Below are 22,619 nucleotides of genomic sequence, written 5' to 3'. Positions count from 1 at the left end.
GTTGGGAATCTTTAAGAAAGGGATACATAAGATGACAGAAAATATCTTGCCTCTATATAAATCCATGGTACGCCCACATCTTGAATACTGTGTGCAGATGTGGCCACCCCATCTCCAAAGATATATTAGAATTGGAAAAGGTTCAGAAAAGGGCAACAAAAATGATTAGGGGTATGGAATGGCCACCATATGAGGAGAGATTAATAAGACTGGGACTTTTCAGCTTGGAAAAGAAATGACTAAGGGAGGATACGATAGAGGTCTAAAAATCATGATTGGTGTGGAGAAAGTAAATAAGGAAATGTTATTTATGCCTTCTCATAACACAGGAACTAGGGGTCACCAAATGAAATTAATAGACAGCAGGTTTAACACAAATAAAAGGAAGTATTTTTTCCACACAACGCACAGTCAACCTGTGGAACTCCTTGCCAGAGGATGTTGTGAAGGCCAAACCTATAACAGGGTTCAAAAAAGAACTAGATAAATTCATGGAGAATAGGTCCATCAATGGCTATTAGCCAAGATGGACAGGGGTGCTCCCTAGCCTCTGTTTGCCAGAAGCTGGGAATGGGCAACTGGGGATGGATCACTTGATTATTACGTATTCTGTTCATTCCTTCTGGGGCACCTGGCATTAGCCACTTTCGGAAGACGGGATACTGGGCTAGATGGACCTTTGGTCTGACCCGTATGGCCATTCTTATCCCATTACCAATCCACAGGTGGATCTAGATTGGTTTACTCTCCTTAGCCGAGCCTGGGTGCCTGACCCCTCCGAGGGCCAGCCCCTGTGACATCGCACAATAAAGGCTGATCTAGCATAAGGCTGAATTAAAAAAGGATAATTTCTGAAAAGTGCTGAGCACATGTACTCTGAAAAATAAAGCCCTTTTCAGGTTATTCAGGAACGACACCCCAAAATTGAGTCACCCGAAATCATTAGCCACTCTACAAATATTGACCATTAACTTTCTGGGGGAAGGGGGAGAAAGTGAGAGGAAAGGTTGCAGAACAAGTGGCTAACTTATCACGTGATATCATTTTCAAAAGGATTCAAGTTTTAAATTCATTCTACACCGGATTATAACAATTTAAAAACACAAATTGCAAGACAGGTATCCATTGGAGACACTTTAGATCCAATCAGCCTTAAACATATGTTGGATAAATTATATTAGAGGCCTTTATGACTGAGACGATCAATTAGCTCAAATAAAATGAAGGATATTTTAGATACATATGAACTCTGGATATTCAATAATAATTATAAAGTTATCCACATAGCTTCAACATACCAAACCAGTTTTGCTCTTCAGACTTTTTCTTAGCAGCATAATAAAAGCTGTTTTCCCCAGTTGTTCTTTTCCTTCCAGTCCTTTCTCCCACCACATACCACATAATTGCTGGATGGCACCCTGCAGGACTTTTTCAGATTCAGATAATGCATAAAAAATACCTACAACGAGTGCAAAGCAATTATTTACTGCAAGTATAATCAAACTCCTGTGGCACAACAGCCTATTAGCAAGTTGAATCTGTCTCATGATGCCTACCTCAAAGTTCTGTTCTTCCTACGTTTGTGCCCACAATACCAATCACAAACAGAAAAATAAGTTGTTTGGGTTTATATAAATGGTTCTATTAAGCTCTAAGCTCTTTGTCAGAGTATACTGGGTCAGCAATAATTCAATTCATAAGATTCACCCATTTTAATAGTGACAGAGAGATAAAGGTACTTACCTACCTCACCTGGGGTAGTTAGTTATGTTTGTACAGGATTTGGGGGATGAAGATGCACAGCTTAGCCTTGGACACATCTCTAAATTATAACCCCCCACCCCTTTTATTTTTCCAGCACATAGATAGAATTCTAGATGCCCTACACTTGAAAAAAAAAAATCAATCTCATAGACAGAATTTAAAATCAAACACTCAGTATACTTAGCGCTATATTAGCTTACACAAATGCACTAGAAAACCACAAATCATCAGCAGATGAACACATAATTAAGCTGGTGATAAATTTATTTTCAGATGGTACCTGGATTCTTCACCAGAGTGTCATTGGAGCAACAGTTATATCTATGTGAACATACTGATACTTCTTAAATAGTTGAGGCACAATTACACTGACCTTCATCTCCCCTTCCATCTTCCTTTGACAACTGTCCCATAGAATGTTGGACACGAATATTTGAAAAATGTATTTAAACTGATAGTTTACTTGTTTTTTAGGGACAGGAGAGTCAACCAACACGATGTAAAAAAAGAATGACATAAAACTGTTTTTTCTTATGGGATGGATTGTAAACTTATTTTTTGGAGGAAATAAGGAATCCAAATTAGGATATGCAACCCCCTGCCTGCCATCCTTCACAGTAAGCTGTCATAGTAAATAAGGCCTGCAGGCCAAAATATTAGTGTCTCTGGTACCAAAGTTCACCCTTTTAGTCAAACCACAACAAAAACAAGACAACTCAACCATTAGCAGCAGATCAGTGTACTAAAGTGCTGCCGAAAATCAGCATACTATATAACATTCCACATTAAGAAAAATACCCACCATTTAATATTAGAGCACATTCTAGAAGAGCTTTGTAGTTTATATTTTCATCTACTACAGGTATCGAAGCAGTAACTACAGTTGTCACCCCTTGGATCACAGCTGTCATTTGTTTCTGAAAGTTAAAAAACAATTCATCTTAAGTAAACTGAAAAATAGTTTTCTTTATAATAACTCGAAAGGCTTCAAAATAGGCTATAATTCTGAAAAAAATAAAGTCTCAGAAAATAAGCATTAGCTACAGAAAATGAGCGTGCATAGCTCAAACAATGTTCTGGACACATATCCACTTGCTTTGTTCAATGTTAGATGGAAACTATCAAGTCAATTATGGCACAACATTCATATCTGCAAAAACCAAAGTTTTTACAAAATTTAAATTCAAACAAAAGGCTTTTGATTTTTATTATCTAATTCCTAATTTAATTACTAATACAGAATTTTTGTTTGTATTTAAGCCACGAGCCTGGTTTGTAATCCGAACTTCGCAGCATATCCCCATTTCAGAGATAAGAAATTATATCTACTTAGCAGGGTTGTTTTGTGGATTAATGCATTTGTAATTTTAAATTGTTTAAATCCTCAGCTGCAATGTGCTATATAAGGTAAAGCATTATTGTGTTAGTACAGCGGTTCTCCAACTTTTATAATTTGTGGACCATTACATCACAGTCTTGCTCCCACCAACACAAGTGCTCTACAACACCGACATAATAACTCCACCTCCACAAGAGGCGTAAGGCTTATGTCCGTGTAGTTAGGGTGACGCAGCGTCAGTGTAGACACAGAATGAACCAATAGTCAACGTAAGTGTCATTCTTGTCAATTTCACGGCTCCATATCGGAGATATGAGATTGACAAGAAAAGCTGGCAGTCTTCCTGCTGTGAACACTGAATTTGTAAAAGACTGAACTTGTAATAACATTTGATCAATTAATACACGGTTAGCATCACTTAAGTATACCCCAGAAACAGTCAAAACTCCAGATTATAAAGAGAGCAGGAAAAGATTAAAGAGCGTTAACTCTGAAAAACCCCAACTTGTTTTTTGGAAGTTCTACAAACCAATTCTGTGCCATCTCTAAATAGATACATCTGCTGGTAGAAGATCCTAATTCAAAGTACTCAGAATCTTGAATAGCACACTGGAAGATTTTGTATTTTTATTTTACCATTTTGGGACTTTCCTCTATTTCCATATCATCATCACTTTCATCTTCAATCCTCTGCCATCTTTCCACTGGGTTCTCTACCAAAATTTGTGTTAATAGATGCGTCAGCCTCTCCCATAATACTTCCTTCTGTTTTCTTGGTAATTCCTGAAGCAATTCATTCAGATCAAATGGATCAAATGGATCTTTCTGTAAAGTGTTCAGAAAACATTACATGGCACAAAATAACAAATTTATTCTGTGTCAGTGTAGTGGTTTACATTGATACAGTCACACTGCAATAAAATAAATGCTTATTTTAAACAAATCTTTCATACTATACCTAGTAATAAAGGGAAAATTACTTGCTTGAAATTCTGCTTATTTGATGACATCAATTTGAAGGATTCCTACTTCTAAATCTTAACTCCTTATCAAAAAACAATGAGAACTTCCTTAATGCAAAGTCTTTTCATCTTTGAGGGCAACAGTAAGTGGGACCAATCATAAATAAAGCTAAGTTTTTGTCACGGATATTTTTAGTAAAAGTCAGGGACAGGTCATGGGAAATAAAAATTCATGGCAGCCTGCGACCTGTCCCTGACAAAAAATATCCCTGACAAAAGGGATAGGTAGGTTCAGCACCCACTGCTGCTGGGGCTCCCGGGTCTCACACCGATGCAGTGCGTGGGAGCTCCGAGGTCCCTCTTCCTCGGGGCTGGGCTGCTGCAGGGTCCCCCAGCCGCCCGCCACTGGGCAGCTGCGCGGGATCCCACCGGCAGCCCACCATGGCTGGGCAGCTGCACAGGGTCCCCCCACCAGGTTGGGGCCTAGGAGCTCCAAAGGCAAAGCTGGCTGGGAGCTCCAGCCCCAGGGCAGAAAATTTCAAGGAGGTCAATGGAAGTCATGGATTCCGTGACTTCCATGACATAATCGTAGCCGTAATCATGAACCAGGTTCCCCATTGACCATCAAACAATACCACCTGCTGAGTATAAATGCTCCAAATGTTCCTATCACGTCCTTCTTGACTTACAGCTAGAGGGAATTTCACCATTCTTCCATTACAAAATTAGAATCCAGAAGTAAGAATCCTGCACTGATGGTATTTTTAGATAAACGTTTGTGATAACATTCAAAAGAACAGGTTTCAGAGTATCAGCCATGTTAGTCTGTATCTGCAAAAAGAAAAGGAGTACTTGTGGCACCTTAGAGACTAACCAATTTATTTGAGCATAAGCTTTCGTGAGCTACAGCATGCACCCGATGAATTGAGCTGTAGCTCACAAAAGCTTATGCTCAAATAAATTTGTTAATCTCTAAGGTGTCACAGGTTTCAGAGTAACAGCCATGTTACTCTGTATTCGTAAAAAGAAAAGGGGTATTTGTGGCACCTTAGAGACGAACCAATTTATTTGAGCATAAGCTTTCGTGAGCTACTTCATCGGATGCATACTGTGGAAAATATAGTGGGGAGATTTTATATATACAGAGAACATGAAACAATGGGTGTTACCATACAGACTGTAACAAAGTGATCAGGAAAGGTGAGCAGGAGGGCAGGGAGGGGGGAACCTTTTGTAGTGATAATCAAGGTGGGCCATTTCCAGCCGTTTACGAGAACAGTAGGAGGGGAAATAAACAAGGGGAAATAGTTTTATTTTGTGTAATGACACATCCACTCCCAGTCTTTATTCAAGCCTAAGTTAATTGTATCCAGTTTGCAAATTAATTCCAATTCAGCAGTCTCTTGCTGGAGTCTGTTTCTGAAGTTTTTTTGTTGAAGAATTGCCACTTTTAGGTCTCAAAAACATGGTAACACCCATTGTTTCATGTTCTCTGTGTATATAAAATCTCCCCACTATATTTTCCACTGTATGCATCCGATGAAGTGAGCTGTAGCTCACGAAAGCTTATGCTCTAATAAATTTGTTAGTCTCTAAGGTGCCACAAGTACTCCATCTCATCATGATGTCCTAACAAAATATCAACTGAGCGATCTGTTGACAAAATTCCTTTCCTCCTCACTGCCCTCAACTCAAAACAGGATTTGTTAGCTTCTAAATGCAGGCTAACCAAAATTACCCTGACATAAGGTGTATATCCCAGCTTCAAAAAAAAAAAAAAAAAAAAAAAAAGGGGGTGGGGGCATATAATGGTCACTCTAAAAGACCTAACTTTCGCACACGCATACACGCATCATAAAGTTCTTAGATGACCCTCAGTAACAGTCATCCATGTGGGAACTGAATTCACCCAGAACAATTAGCGTGACACTGAGCCAGCAAGGGTTAAGCAACCAGCAGGCTTTAACAACCCTTAAGGACATATTAGAAGAGTGCTGAAATGGTAAAACAGGACTATTCCTTGTAGATAGTTAGCAAAACCATGTTAAGTAGATTAAAGTGCCTGTATTGTTAGAAGATCAAAAGTAGATAATAACTGTATTTGTCTGTGTTTACTTAGATCTTGTTAGAAGTTTAACAATGTGATAGAATTAGGTAGTAGATGCTAAACTTCTGTTCCTGTCTATAATGTTTCATTACTATATTCTATTGATTCAGAGATCAAAATGAGATATTAATATTTAGATGGAATTTGTGGTGTAATAATATTGTCTTCATTTCTCTTTGAAATTTGTAGTAAACTACCCATGAATGGTTTGATTTGCTTTATGCTAAGCAACTCAATTACCAGTGAATGAACATATTTTAAGAGTGACCAAGTTGTATATAAGACACCAGCGTTTTATAAAACATACATACATACAATATAGTTTCTTGGTATTATGTCTGCAATAAATCAGGTTTCATTTTTGAGTCAGGGTTAAAACAAGCACATTTTCAAAGTAGTGTGAATACAGAACTGTCCAATTCTTTATTAATGGAAATCACATGGTTAAATCTTCATTTGCCATTTTGACAGCCTACTCCTGATTAAGTTATTTGGCAATTAAGCTTCTCAGTTGAAGACAGTGATTTATGGGTATTTGCCATTTGTAATACTTAACTCTAAAGTCTATTTAATAGTTCATATGTATATAATTTGATGAAATTATACTTTGTTTCAGGATCTCTTTATGGAGCTCAGGAATTTATATCTGGCATGGGATCGCAGACAGCTCATATTTCAATTTCACCTGTGGGACAGACTTATATGGAAGGCTCTTATAACAGCATATTAGTGAAACTGAGTAGAACGCAGTCTAAGCTTCGCTGAGAAACACAAGTATCCTGTTGCAAACTATGCAAATAAACATGCTTAAGTCAGTTTCATTGAGATCCCCTAACAGCACATGCTGTATCTTAGCAGATAAAAGATAGAATGAATAGAGGACGTACAAAAGGTGATGGGAAGCAAAAAAATACCAGAAGGAGAGATGAGAAGACAAAATATCTCTAAAAAGTGGGGGAATGGAGAGAAAATAAATAAAAACAAATTTTAGTATACTGGATTGGTAACCAGAAAAACTCAGTAGTCTAAGTTGACAATGCACTTTAAGTACTAATTTTTAAATTAATATTTACCACAATAATTATTCTAAACATGGTTGCAGTTACTAGCATAGATTTAAAAAAAAAAATCTAAGTATTGATAGGTGGGAGGATTTTACTATTATTATCCATATTTATCATGGATTACTTACATGAAGCTGCAAATAATGCACAAACTCTTCAACAGTATCTGTAGATACAACTTGTAGAAATGCTTCACGTCTTGTCATGATTTATTTTTCCAAAGGTCCTTAATTTGTGAAGCTACGAGAAAAAAGTCAGTTATTAAAAAAATACCTTTTTTCAATCAGTATATAGTGTAATTTTTCAGATGAAGAGGCATTATGGGTACAAGAGTAAGGTTAATAAATTTCTCATCCAAATCATACTTCATAAGAAACAGACCACATCATTTATTACCCCAAAAAGCATGTTCACAGATAGCTTTACTAGCTAATTTTCTGGTTAATAATGACATCAACCTTCAGAATCTGTACTTTAAATAAAAAACAAAAATGCTTTAGTAGGAAAGAGATCTTTTTAAAGAAAGTTTAGAAGAACTTAGGTTTTTTTTAAACGAGGATCATTACTTTTTCCACCAAACTCTCTTTTTAGCTAATAACTTAGCATCCCAGACAGCAATATTTACTTCCACAAAGCCACAAACAGTGGCAGTTCAAGTTCTCTCAGTGCTGCCTCACCAAATTTTTCAACTTTGACCTAAGGAGCAAGACCTAGACCAGCAAGAGCTAAGTAGTGCCCAGTTAACCCACAGTTTATACTACAAGATATACCTACTAGTCCTGTTGCCTGCCTTTGATAGGAATGCCCGATTTCTAACAGCTTTTATTGGTATGATGGGAGAGAAAAAACAAACAGTTCTCTAAATATATTAAGCCTAGCTCTTGACTACACTTCTCACTAGTGTGTTACCCAAGGATCTCTTTGCTGAAGCCCCACACATTCATCTTTCATATCCACCTCTGATTACTCTGCTGGATATATGCCATCATGTGCCAGCAATACCCCTCTGCCATGTACATTGGCCAAACCAGACAGTCTCTACGCAAAAGAATAATGGACACAAATCTGACAACAGGAATCCCGGTTGGAGAACACTTCAACCTCTCTGGCCACTCAGTAACAGACTTAAAGATAGCAATTTTGCAACAGAAAAGCTTCAAAAACAGACTCCAACAAGAAACTGCTGAGCTTGAAATAATATGCAAACTAGATACCATTAACTTGAGTTTGAATAGAGACTGGGAGTGGCTGGGTCATTACACACATTGAATCTATTTCCCCATGATAAGTATCCTCACACCTTCTTGTCAACTGTCTAAATGGGCCATCTTGATTATCACTACAAAAGTTTTTTTCCTCCTGCTGATAATAGCCCAACTTAGTTTAATTAGCCTCTTACAGTTGATGTGGCTACTTCCACCTCTTCATGTTCTCTTATGTATGTGTGTATCTCTCTCTCTCTCTCTATATATATATATATATCTATCTCTATCTATCTTCTTAGTATATGTTCCATTCTATGCATCCGATGAAGTGGGCTGTAGCCCACGAAAGCTTATGCTCAAATAAATTTGTTAGTCTTGAAAGTGCCACAAGTACTCCTGTTCTTTCTTCTGAATAGTAATCCTCAAATTTTTCAGGCATTAAAAATAATCAAAACCTTTGGATCAGCTGAATAATTGACATTTGCTTCCAGCCTTAAAAACAGGGTAAAAATTTATTACTGATATTTATAACGTCAACCAGTTCAAACTTGTTTTTGCAAGGTATATTTTTGAAGTTTTGGAGATTTTCTATAGAACTTACCCCAGCAGTAAAACAGTTCACTTTACAAAGCCAAAATATTTGAGTGACACTGCAAGGGAGAAACAATTTTATATCTCCACAAAAATGTGAGATCTAATGCGGGGAGGGACCAGAGGAAAGTATTTGTGAATTTTGACAAAATTCCTCACATTTATATTAATTTGCTGACTGAGCTGGCTACATCGCAGAAGTATTACATTATCCGCTCCAGAGATGACGTATGTTAAATGCCATGGACATATCTGTATTACAAACTTTGGATGATACAAGTTACATGGGCATACAGCTGTCAAAGTTCGTATTTCTTTCATTTGTGTGTATACTTGGCTGCTTGAGTGGGGCTGTACATACTTACTAAAAGTGCATGAAATAATCAGTTTAATTCACCAACTACAGGTAATCCCTTGTTTAAAAAAAATCTTTTAGTTGTAAATGTGAAACATGTTTTATAAAGGAAGTGTATGTAGCCAAAATATTTAATTTAAATGTTCTGTTTAATAACAATATTTTTTATACACTGTTGTATGTTTAAGTTCCGTTACCATCCTAATACAGTTTGATACAAATCATGAACAAAAAGTTAATAAATAAGCACTATGGCATTGACCATTTTCTAACAAATTAAAGGTACACAATTAAGAATCTGAATATATTAAGCTATATAATTGCTTAAATAAATGTATACAGTTACAGTGTATCCTCCTAGGCAGCAAAAAAGATGCACCAAATCTAGTGTAAAAGCTCTATGTAACTCTAAATCAACATATTTTAATGCTTGTCAACCAATGAGCACCTTTCCTTAGAAAGAAAAGGAGAACTTGTGGCACCTTAGAGACTAACCAATTTATTTGAGCATAAACTTTCGTGAGCTACAGCTCACTTCATCAGATGCATACTGTGGAAAATACAGATGATGTTTTTATACACACAAACCATGAAAAAATGGGTGTTTATCACTACAAAAGGTTTTCTCTCCCCCCCCCCCCTCCTGCTGGTAATAGCTTATCTAAAGTGATCATTGTCCTTAGAATGTGTATGATAATCAAGGTGGGCCATTTCCAGCACAAATCCAGGGTTTAACAAGAACGTCTGAGGAACGGGGGGCGGGGGGAGAGGAGGGAAGGAATAAGTAAGGAGAAATAGGTTACTTATAAAAAGTAACCTATTTCTCCTTACTTATTCCTTCCCTCCTCTCCCCCCCCCCCCCCGCCCCCCGTTCCTCAGACGTTCTTGTTAAACCCTGGATTTGTGCTGGAAATGGCCCACCTTGATTATCATACACATTCTAAGGACAATGATCACTTTAGATAAGCTATTACCAGCAGGAGGGGGGGGGGGGGAGAGAAAACCTTTTGTAGTGATAAACACCCATTTTTTCATGGTTTGTGTGTATAAAAACATCATCTGTATTTTCCACAGTATGCATCTGATGAAGTGAGCTGTAGCTCACGAAAGCTTATGCTCAAATAAATTGGTTAGTCTCTAAGGTGCCACAAGTTCTCCTTTTCTTTTTGCGAATACAGACTAAACACGGCTGTTACTCTGAACCCTTTCCTTAGAAAACAACTGAAGTACAAATAGAAAAGTTGATTAAAAACAATGATTTAAACTGAGGCTTTCCACTTGGTGATTTAAATCACGATTTAAATTGCTGATTTAAAATCAATTCACCCTGCAACAGGCAATGCAATATAAACTATAAACAAAAATTAATGGAATGGAACTTTGAAATTGGAAAGGCAACAAACATTTGTCCATTTTAGTGCACCAGTGTAATCTGCTGGAGCTACACATACACCAGTCATGCTTCTCACAGGTCAGATTGTGATATTCTGGTTTTCCTTGCTGTCCCCACACGTGGGGTAAGGATATAACCTGTGATGCCAGGTGAAACGTTGTGGGGGGTGGCGATATAAGGAGCTGCTACCATGGAGTTTTCCAAGCAGAGGGGAGTCTGAGATTTTTGGACCTGTAGGTCAACCAGGATCTGCAGCATTTCGGTTTGCTGCCTGAGAAGACCCATTATGCCATAGACTCTCTCGCTCTCCTTTTTCCGCTGGAATTCTGGGCCTCTCCCCTCTTCACTCTTTCCTTCTCCATGCCACCTGCAACAATGGCCCTCAAGGCCCTGGCTTGCAGCATCTCACTGCACGTCCTCCTTAGTCCTCTCCCTTTCTCCTCCACCTCAGGGTCAAGGTGTTCTGAAGGTATGGAGAATGTCACAATGCCAACTGCTGACAGATGCATCATTGTATTTACAGTCACAACGGAAAGGGAGAGATAAGTTTCAAAACTCTTTTCCCTTATTCCCATAAAAACTTTTCAGATGACATCTTATTGACACTTCAGCTTTGGAGTGCCTCTGTGCATTGCTACTCTCCAGCCCCAGCCAGCTGCAAGTGAAAGTGTGTTGCGGGGAGGAACTTCAGTTGCGAGAAACAATAACTTTTTTGTCCATATTCCACTGGTATGAGTATAGGGAAGTGGCATTGAATACTAGCACTGTTTTCCACAGATGGTGATGGTTTTAGCTGGTATCTCATTCCTGAGGGTAACAAAGGCACAGACAGCACAGCTGCTACTGGCATCCTGAAGCCACCCAGGCCCCACCGTGTTGCTAGCCTGTTTACTGCAAGGATGCCAGCCAAACTCATCACAGACCAAAGTGGGAAAGCATCCCACCCCAGAGGAAGAAATAAGGCTGCCATCCCTAGAAACCTTCAAGAGACGATTGCTGAATTTCTCCATGAAATTTTCACCAAGATCTTTCAGGATAATATGAGACGTCCCTATGTACATAGGCAAACTGCTCCCAATGGGTTCCCCGCCAACCCAACAGGGGAATGAAAAGCAGTTGTCAACTCTACCTATTTGTTGTAGCACTAACTCAACTCATATGAGTAAAACAATGAGAAGTTGATACTGGTGTCATGTTAACTTGTGGGTGGGATGGGCTGTGCATGATCTTTAAATTTAAAGATCGTAAGGAAAAATGTATGCACACGCTTACCAGTGATCCCTTCCCCTGGCTCCTCCATGCTTGGCTGGCAGGACTGGCTAGACTATGGTGGAGTCTCTAACAGGTCCTTGCTCATGGCACAGCTAGAACAGCCTCCCTTCAACTTCCCCTCAGTGTTCACAGCAGAGATCTGTCTCAGGCTCCTCACAGGTATCCAAATTGATCTGTGGGGTGCTGATGGGGTCTCCACCAAATATGGCATGCAGCTCATTGTAGAAGTGGCAGATCTCTGACTCAGGATCAGATTTATTGTTGTGCTCCCTGGCATTGTGGTATAACTGGTGTAGGTCCTTTGCTTTCACGTGACACGCTGCTGATCCCTGTCATACCCCTGTGCAATCTGTTCATAGATGTTCATGTTTCCTCAGCTGGTCTGTAGCTGTCCTTGCACAGCTGCTTCTCCCCACAAAGAGAATTCAATACCTCCTGTCTACTCCAGGCAGGAGCGCATCTAGTGCATGGAGCTGGCATGTTCAGTTGAGCAGCTGCACACAACAAGGATGAGCTGCTAGATGTGCTCTCCAAGCTGGTCAATCAGGAAAAGGCATTTCAAAAATACACAGGCAGGGAGGGGAGGTGATGCTTTCGGTCTCCGTGACCCTGGGCTGCACAGTTCACAATTGTGACCAGACCAATCACTGTCACAGGAAATGGGACATTGTGGGACAGCTGTTGGTGGACCATTAGGGTCAACACAGGTCACACAGTTTCTACACTAGCACTGCATCGACTTCAGTAGATCAACCACAGCTCCACATCGCTATGGGGAAGCGGTTTACTACATGGCCATAATGGAAATTTTGTCTCTTGCAGACAAGTGCAAGTGTGGACACATGCACTAATAGCTCAGCACAAAAGTTTTAGGAGTAGATCAGGACTTGGTCAAGGAAATCTTTGTGCCCTGTCCAAGGAAGATTCAACTCAGCACTAAAGCAGAGCTAAAGATCTCTTCTAGCTCCTTTTTGAACTGGTTGAATTTTTCAAAATACTTTTGTTTTGTCTTTGTGCAATTTACAGTAAGATGTTAAGCAATAAGAAGCAAGAAATACCCACACTAATGTCTTAAGTGAAACTTAAATCAGCAAGAGGATTTCTGTACCATCTAAGCTAGAATCCAGTAAAAACTAACAAAAGAGAGAATGAGGAGAATGGTGTGAACTGATTTTGTTTTAAGTATCTAGATAAAAGATTAACTTCACAAAATTTTGAACTTTTGAACAAAGAATAGAACTTCATCCTGTGGTTACTAACAATCAGAACTAGTTCGATTCACACTTTTCTGCTAGATCGTAAAAAAAAAAAAAATTGGTGGTGCACCTGAGGTATAATACTGCCTGTATCACCTAGCGAGAAAATTTAAACAAGAATCCAGCATTTAGTGGAGATGGTCATGTGACTATAGATTCAGATACTGAGGGTAACATCCATAATTAGCTTTGCACTCTCTGCTTATTTCTGAAGCTCATTAGAGGTTAATTGTTTGTGGCAAAAAAATAATAATTTTGGAAGCTGTAATAAGTTTAAAATGGGGTGCAGAGTTGAGTGTCAAAGTGCCTTTTCAGTAAGAACAAGACACATTTCCCACTTTTCATGTCTACCTCTTTACATTGTAATTCTCCCTTTTACATAACTACCTACAAGATTCAGCTCCCTTCTACCACCATCAATAATGCTTATACTTGAGGCATGTTATTGTCATTAAGGATATTTACCTACCCATCCCACTTTATTCTCCTCTACATAATTTCCAAATATTTATTGCAAATCTTCCATCAACTTTGGTGGCTGAAACATCAAACTTTCTGATACAGAAAAAACAGGAGAAAAAAGTATCAGTAGTTTGTGGTATTTTTTTAATTAGCTCCTCCCTTTTATGTTTTTAATTTAGAAATAGTAAGTGGGTACAAAGGGGTAACAATGTATATACCAAGGTAATGAGCAAAGGCCTATGGCTATAAAACTCAAGCTGTAACAATAAAATCATATGCCAGTGCAGGAAGTGTGAGAGAAAAAGTGAGGTGGAAATTAAACAGGAAGTTGACATTTCAGTTGCTAATCATACATAAGCCAGTTTTTACTTAATAAGTGATAACACAAATAATGTGTTGTAATGGTGTAATTGAAGTATATTCCATTTACAAAGCCCTTCATCAAAAGAACTTGTAGAAACGGTAGAGAAGAAAAAAGTCTTATTTTATTCTCTAGCCCTATCCCTAAGGCCCAGTGTAGTATGATTGGTACTTGCAGCATACGTATGGGTTTTGCCCAGTTAATGGTACAGGTCCTGTGGGTGACGATTTCATAGTCTGGAATATTTCAGTGATATGAATCCCCTCCCCTGGTTTTTCTGTTGTTAATGTCGCCCGACTGCTCGGTGAGATTCAACAGCCTGGGAATTTGAGAGGCAGGTCGCTTCAGGAAGGAGCCAGGCCAAGTCTGCTAGCTGGGGCAGAGCAGCGCTGCCCCTAGGGGCACCTCTTCTCTGAGGCGCAGGAGCCCAGCCGGAGGACTGGGGAAACAGACACCCGATGATACGGATACCCGCCACCGCGAACCGGGCTAGCACCGCCACCGCCACCCCGCGCGCTCCCTCCCTCCCCACCCAGGCAGCCCGCCCAGCATCCCACCGCTCCCGGCCGCCTGCAGCCCCGCACTCTCTCACACAGCCGTGACAAAACCAACCTCCCCCTGCCCAGGCTCCTCGGCCAGCCCTGACACTGACAGGCAGCAGCACCATTCCTCAGCCGGCCCCCAGCGTCAGCCCCGCACCCAGGAACCCCAGACTCACATCGGCCCGAGCCGCTCTGCGCTCGCTCTCCCCGTTTCGAATTCTCCCGCGGCGCGGCGGCCGTTATCCGCCAACGCCCCTTACGCAAGCGCCGCTACACAGCCGTGCGCGAGGGGAAGTGCGAGCGCGCACCCGTCGCCTCTGCGTCCACCCACTCGACTCTGTCTGCACCACAAAGGGCGTGACGTGCGCGCGCGAGCACTGCGGCCGTTGAAGGGAGGAGCTGGCTGGTTAGGGGTTGCCGCCGCTCAAGGTGGGCGGGGAAACGTCTGCCCTCCAGTTCCTGCGCTCGCCAGCCGGTTGGCGGCGTTTGCGCTTCAGCAAGGCCGCTTGGAGGCGAGCAATGTCCCTTTGGACTCAAGCAGCTCCCCGCGTTCCCCCACGCACTTTCCATCTCCGCCCCGCAAAGGGTCATGGGCGGAGGTCCTCCACACACACCCAGGCACAGATTTCACGGCCTGACCTCGGCTCCCCATGATGTCAGGAAGCCGCCTCCGAGGCAGAGGGTCCCAGCGTTCAGGCTGTTGCCGCCCAAGGGCGAACTATTAAACAGTCGCTCAGCCCCAGCCCAAATCAACTGGCAGGGCCAGCCGCTGCTGTCTGATCGCAGCATAGATGTTCCCTAAGAGTCCATCTCCTTCTGCATGTCAATAGGATGCATGCAGGAAATGCTGTGGCCTATGGGGCTCCAGCCGCAGAGCTGTGACACCGGCAGTTTCATATCACTTGCTGAATAGGACAGGTCAATGCCCTTACACATTGGGGTTCTGTAATCTGTACAGGGGGCAGGCTTCAAAAATCACAAGATTGGCTTCAAAATCAGGAGAATTTTTTTTTACATAACAATTTTGGGGTTCTTTTAATTTACCTTGGGTTTCAGAGCCTGCTGACAGCCGAGGAGCACTTGCGTCATGGCTTTAAGCTTTTTCTTCTGCAACCACAAGGCCTTACCTTTTAAGAATAGCAGCTGCTGAGCTGTCTGGGAGTTGAGGCTTTAAGTGAAATGTCAAATATCATGAGACAAAAACATGAGAGTTGGCACTGCCTGGAGTCTTTACACGTTTGTCCTTTGCTTCTTGAAACAGAGGGGCTTCCTTACTCTACATCCTCTCCAGCTGAAAATAGAGCGGCAAGTGCTGGGGGTTGCCCCTGCCTCTGGAATTAATTTATAACCTAAACCACAAAGAGGCAGTGGAGAACATGGTTTTGAATTCTCTGGAGAAGAATGTTGCTGCAGCCATCACTGATGTGCAGCCACCTCTGTAAAGGATACAGAATACAGTCCCTTGAAAGGCCATACCACAGTGATTTGCAAGTTAATATATAAGACAATGGGACAGGAGGTTTTGATTCTATTCCTGGTCTTGCCACTTGCCTAGGCAAGTCCCATTTCTCTGTGTCTCAGGCAATCCCTCAATTCAAGGATGATCTCTACCACAGATTTACATATGGGTCCTGAGATGACTCAGGGGTCTAATCCTGGAATCACAGATCTGCCTGCAGTAGGTAGAGACATTTCCTGGTGGGTCAGCTGCCTGCTCAGAGAAAGTTCTTTTTCCTTCCTTCTCTCTCTCTCATTTCAGTTTTGAGGGCAAGACGCTTCTCGAAGCGAGCTACTGTCTGAAGGAGATGTGGCACCATTGAGGTCAATTGGTTGCTTGCTCTTGCCAGCTTGTGATGTCAATATCAGTTGTCTTGAGATACACTTTCAGTGTGTCTTTGTAGCGTTTCCTCTGACCACCATGGGATATTTGACCATGGGTGAGCTGAGAGTAGAGGACTGGTTTTCGGAGGTGAGAGTGTGGCTTCCACACAATGTCCGGCCCAGCTAAGTTGGTGCATGAGGATGATTGCTTCAATGCTGGTGACATTGGCTTCAGTGTCCTGGATGCTGGCATTAGTACAGTGATCTTTCCATTTGATGCAAAGTACCTTCCAGAGACTTCCTTGGTGGTACCTCTCCAGACTCTTGAGGTTCTGTCAATAGGTCACCCAGGTTTCGCATTCATAAAGGAGTGTAGGAATAACAGTTGCCTTCTAGACCTGCATCCTGGTATCCTGCTGTTGGTCATGGTCTGTGAAAATGCGTCAGAGCAATTTCCCAAAGGATGCACTTGCACACTGGGTCCTGTGCTGGATCTCACCGTTGATTTTTGCATTTTGAGAAAGGTGGCTACCAGGATAACAGAAGTGCTCGCTCGACTGTCTCCAAAGTCTGTCTCTTGATGGTGGTTTGTGGTGAGTCATGTGCAAGACCTAAAGCAGGCTGATGGAGCACTTTAGTCTTTTCAATATTGGGAAGACATAGGTGAATGTAAACTGCCTTGAGTCGACCTAGTTGTGCATGTGTTTACACTTAAATTTGTCTCCCACTGATGTAAGTGCCCCATTATGCTGACATAGTAACACCAGCTCCCTGAGCAGTGTTGAGTCATGATCGATGTACAGAGGTTGACATAGCACAAGCTTAGACACTGCATTTACCTGTGTTGATCCTAACAGTCCTTCAGCAGCTGTCCCACACCACCTGACACTGACTGCTTTGTTCACAATTGTTAACTCCAATGCCCACGGGTCATGTAGACTGGAAGCCCCCTCCTTTAACACCCCTTCAAATTTTTAAATGCCTTTTCTTGGTTGTCCAGCTTGGTGAGCACACCTATCTGCTCTCAGTTGTAGTGCACAACTAACCAGCTGACTGTGGGGACTACACACTCCAGATGTGCTCCTGCCTGAAAGTAGACAGGAGATATTGGATCACCTGGGACTTGGGGGAGAAAAGGCTATACAGCCACAGCTCTGAACCAGCCATAGAAACCTTGACATCTATGGGAAGACTGCTCAGTGGTTGCAGGAGAAGGGGTGCAAAGAGGTGTTACCCGGGATTCTTTCAACCCAAAGCTTTTGGTAACTTTGACTCTGTGCGAGGTGGTGTCAGGAAATAAATCAGGGGAGACACGGCTGTCCGACCGATAGATGGCTGGCACAAACAGGACAACACAAGAGTGCTTTCACTTAAAGATAAACTTTACTTAGTCTCAAGCACTTACACACACGTCCGCAAGAGGTTAGTAAAACACCCCCAACCCTTGATAACTACCAAAGATGAGGCCATTACATTTAACTCAGATATCCCTATACTGAGCTCAGTAACTTTAGTTGGAATAGACCAGGGGTCTCGAACACGTGGCCTGCGGGGTTCTTTTGTGCGGCTCGCCAAGCTCCCTGTGCCCCTCTACCCACCTCCAGGCCAGGGGTGGGCAAACTACAGCCTGTGTGTCGGATCCAGCCTGTGGGATTGCCCCCCTTGGCACCGCGAGTCCCACGCCGCTCCCTGAAGCAGCCAGAACCATGTCCCTGTGAACCCTGGGGGTGGGGGGAGGGCAGAGGGCTCCGTGCATTGCTCTCACTTCCAGGGTCCACCCCCCGCAGCTCCCATTGGCCAGGAATGGGGAACCGTGGCCAATGGGAGCTTTGGGGGAGGTACCTAGAGGAGCGGCAAGAGCAGCACATGGAGTCCTCCCCCCCCATCCCAGGGACATGTTTCCAGCTGCTTCCTGGAGCGGAGCGGGGCCAGGGCAGGCAGAGAGCCTGCCCTGGCCCCGATGCATGCCACTGCCACCCTGGAGCCGCTCTAGGTAGTTGGCAGCAGGCCGGAGCCCGCACCCTGAACCCCTCCTGCACCCTGCACTTCCCTCCTTCCCCTTTGTTTTGTAGATATTTCCAGCAGTCATTCTGGGTGGGGATTCAGTGAAGAATGAACTTAGATTAAATCACTCCCCAGTCTTAAATAGGATTTGCATATGGCAGGAATCTTTTGTTTCCCAGTTTGACCCCAACCCCCTCCTAGTGGAAAAATACCAGCAGGCCAAGATGGTGTCCAGTACCAGGTGACATGACCATATGACCCTGTAGTGTCAAAGCAGCATCCCAGGAAGCTTCTCAGGAAGGTGGGAAATTAGCATCTTCAAAGTCCAATTGTCCTTCCTAATGGCCCATCCAGGCTGTTTGCCTACTGTCTGGTGGGTGTTCCCCTTGTGAAAACACAGTTATAATTGTTACATAGTCAATATTCCTAACTTCAGATACAGAAATTATATATGTATACAAATTGGATAATCACATTCAGTAAATCATAACCTTTCCAATGATACCTCACATGACCCATCTTGCATAAAATACATCTTAATTATGCCATATTCATCTAATAAGCATATCTCTATGAAGAATTTCAGAGTAACAGCCGTGTTAGTCTGTATTCGCAAAAAGAAAAGGAGTACTTGTGGCACCTTAGAGACTATCCAATTTATTTGAGCATAAGCTTTTGTGAGCTACAGCTTATGCTCAAATAAATTGGTTAGTCTCTAAGGTGCCACAAGTACTCCTTTTCTTTCTATGAAGAATATGGGCCATAGTGTCACACCCTGCAATATCAGGGAATTGATTAGATGAGATATATCCAGATGGTCCTCGCAGGTGATTCATACCCCATGGTGCAGAGGAAAATGAAAATTCTTCCAGGTTCCTGCCAATCTGACGTGGGGAAAAATCCACTCCCGATGCCAAATGTGATCAGTTAACCATGAGCATGTGAACAGGACACACCAATCAGGTATCTAAAAAAAGAGGATTCTCTGTAGCACCTCAGATGATGCTCTCCATCTATTGCCCCATCTCCAGCTGTGGCTAGTCCCTGATGCTTCAGAAGAAGGTAAAAAGAAAACCCCGAATACATCTAGGCAATTGTGCATTATGGAAAATAATTCCTTCCTGACCCCTACAGGTGACCGATTTGAAGTCCTGAAGCATGAGATGTGATTATAGTTATTGTCTTACTGCAGACCTGAAAGTATTGTGAACATGCTGAGGGCCATTCAGGCAGTGTTGTTCTTCCCATGGTCCATGAAAGAAAGGGATGAACAGGGTGACTCACAAAGTCAAAGATTCCAAGGTCAAAAGACACCACCAGGAAATATCCAGCCCAGCCGCATTCTCCTCCCCACACACACTGTAGAATTTCTCCCAGAAGTTGAATTAGAGCATATCTTTCAGAAAGGTATCTAAGCTCATCTTAAAGACTCCAAGTCTATTCAAGTCATTGGCCCAGAAAAAGAGACTCCGAATGATTTGACAGTCCAGTGGTTAGAGTACTTATCTAGGCAGAGAGACCCAAGTTCAAGTCCCTGCTCCAATGACTATTTATTTATATAAAGTGGAACAGCTTCAATAGGAGAGACTGAGAATAACCTACACCAGAATAGTCTATGGCCATGGGGTAGGGCACTAACATAAGAATGGCCATACTGGGTCAAACCCATGGTCCATCTAGCCCAGTATCCTGTCTTCCAACAGTGGCCAATGCCAGATGCTTCAGAGGGAATGAACAGAACAGGCAGTCGAGTGACCCATCCCATCATCCACTCCCAGCTTCTCACAAACAGAGGCAAGGGACACTCAGCGAGCATGGGCTTGCACTAATAGCTATTGGTGAACCTATCCTCCATGAACTTATCTAGTTCTTTTTTGAACCCTATTATAGTTTTGTCACAACATCCCCTGGCAATGAGTTCCACAGGTTGACTGTGTGTTGTGTGAAGAAGTACTTCCTTATGTTTGTTTTAAACCTTTTGTCTGTTTGCATTCTCCTGCAATGTGAGAGATGTAAATTCAAATCCCTTCTTCACTTGAGGCAAAGTGGGAAATTGAACCCAGGTCTTCTACCCACATCCCAAGTGGTGCCTTAATCATTGGATTAGAGTTTATAAGAGGATGGCACAATCTCCTCTGCCTGTTTTGTGACTCCAGCCCAAAAAATCAACATCTTTCAATAATGTCAAAATGAGCCATTTCATTTTGACATTGCCAAAAACATTTTGATTTTCTAGTTAGGTTGAAACTACTCAGGAAACTGCACAAATTCACTAATATTTTTGGGTCGACCCAAAACTGCATTTTTTTGGCAAATAAACTGTTAACTAAAAAAATTCAGCCTGCTCTAACTTTGAGATCTGTCAATCAGCCAGTTTAATTCATTTTATAAATTCCCTGCTCATTCCATATGATGCAAGTTTTTCAACAAAAATGTCATGTTGTATTAAGTCAAATGCCCTGGAGAAATCCAAGTATACTATGCCAACTAGTTGCATTTATTAACCAGACTTGTAATCTTGTCAAAAAAAAAAAAGTCAGCTGGTTTGTCTGACAAGATCTACCTTCCATGAAATCATGCTACTTGGCATTATTTTATTTGTTAATAAAGTCCCAAATTAACCATTACATTATCTTACCTGAGACTGGTGTCAGGCTAACTTGTTTATTTTTCCCTTTTACCCATTTAAAATATTGGAACTATGTTGGGAGTCCTCTGATCCTTTGGAATTTCCCCAGTTTTCCAAGATTTGTTAAAATCTAACATTAGTGGTTCAGAGAGCTCCTCAGCTAGTTCCTTTAAGACTCTTGGGTGTAAGTTATCTAGATCTATTGATATTTATGTAACCCTTCTGCCCATCAGAGTTGGCAGCAACCAGGGCTAGGTTCAGTATCTAGGGGTTCCGTTCCAATAACGCAATGCAAAACCAGCTCGAGCCCCCACCCAGTGACCTGGGACAAATATATACCACCCTCCCCGGGTGCCTCTAGGAGGCAATACTTCTCCTCTCACAAGCACAGAGTCTGAGTGTAGCAAAAGCCTTTTAATAACAGAGAGAAACAATGTGGCATTATGTTGGGGAAACACCACCAACAGGATTCATAACACAAACCATGAGCAAAAACCCACCGCAAGCAAATTGGGCCATGTCCTTTCCCTTTGGTTCTTGAGTCCAGCAACCCAAAAGTCACCCAAAGTCCCCAAAGTCCAACAACCCAAAAGTCTCTGTCCCTGGTGAGTGCAGCCCCAGAGTTCAAAAGTTTATCTGCAGAGTTTCACCTCCTAGCCTGGGTGGAAATGGGGGGGGGGGCGGTTAAGGGGCACCTTACGTGGTCCAAAGCCGACTGCCCCACCACTCTGTGGGGCTCCGCTCCACTCTGCTCTGCCAGCCACTCTGCTCCGCTCCACCAGCTGTCCATGAGCTACTCTAGCAGTCCCATGACCTGCTCCGCTCCACCAGCCACTCCACTCTGCTCTGCTCCACCAGCCATCCCGTGAGCAGCTCCAACCATCCCACAATATATCTTCAGGTCCCCCCACCCACTACTTAACACAGTGACTTCAGCTCTTCATAATTTTAGCTCTTTAGTGATTTCAGCTTGTAGAAGGGGAGCCTCAGTGCTGGTGCACCACTGGCCCAAAGTGAATTCAGCTCAGCAACCTGTAACTAGACTCCTAATGGAATCAAAATTAGCTCTGATATTCCACAGTAAAAAGATGAAGAAGTGCAATTAGCACATAAGGCCCTTACCAGGGGGCCCATACCACCACATATTAATTCCTATCCCCAGCCTCTCTCAATTCACTGGGTTTTGGAACCCATGACCCTTGCCTAGCAAGTGCTGTGAAGTTGATGGCGAGTCCCTCCATCATAACAAAAGGCCAAGTAATGTTCCCTTGTCCTTGATTCACATAATCAGGATAACAACAGTTTATTCTTCCTGCCCCAATAACAGAGAAACTGGGGCTCCTACAGCAGCCAAAGTGACCATCTAGGCCGGGTGGGTGTGCCTATGCAAATGAGATCAGCCCCTGAAGTTCTTTTCCAGAACCTGCCACAACTCACCACCAGATGTCAGGGTAGAGCTCATCCTGACTCTGCTTACATTTAATTTTAGCAG

The 22,619-nt window shown here is 42.3% G+C and overlaps 1 protein-coding gene across 4 annotated transcripts in view; it reads right to left on the bottom strand.

Moving 5' to 3' along the window:
* Positions 1–14,987, bottom strand: part of NCAPG2 (non-SMC condensin II complex subunit G2) — a 119,031-nt gene extending 104,044 nt beyond the window's left edge. For all 4 annotated transcript variants that reach the window (XM_048837631.2, XM_075125988.1, XM_048837633.2 and 1 more), the window contains exons 1-5: positions 14,850–14,987; positions 7,365–7,476; positions 3,740–3,928; positions 2,567–2,681; positions 1,299–1,459 (exon numbers count right to left, since the gene is read on the bottom strand). In XM_048837631.2, coding sequence (XP_048693588.2) covers positions 1,299–1,459; positions 2,567–2,681; positions 3,740–3,928; positions 7,365–7,442 — 543 coding nt within the window. In that variant the 5' untranslated portion in view covers positions 7,443–7,476; positions 14,850–14,987. The remainder of the gene's footprint in view (positions 1–1,298; positions 1,460–2,566; positions 2,682–3,739; positions 3,929–7,364; positions 7,477–14,849) is intronic.
* Between the last annotated feature and the right edge of the window lie 7,632 nt (positions 14,988–22,619).

The sequence above is a fragment of the Caretta caretta genome, chromosome 2 (genome assembly GCF_965140235.1).
Source record: "Caretta caretta isolate rCarCar2 chromosome 2, rCarCar1.hap1, whole genome shotgun sequence".
Classification (NCBI taxonomy): domain Eukaryota; kingdom Metazoa; phylum Chordata; order Testudines; family Cheloniidae; genus Caretta; species Caretta caretta.
The sequence above is the reverse complement of the archived record's forward strand: the minus strand, read 5'-3'. Positions and strand labels throughout refer to the sequence as shown.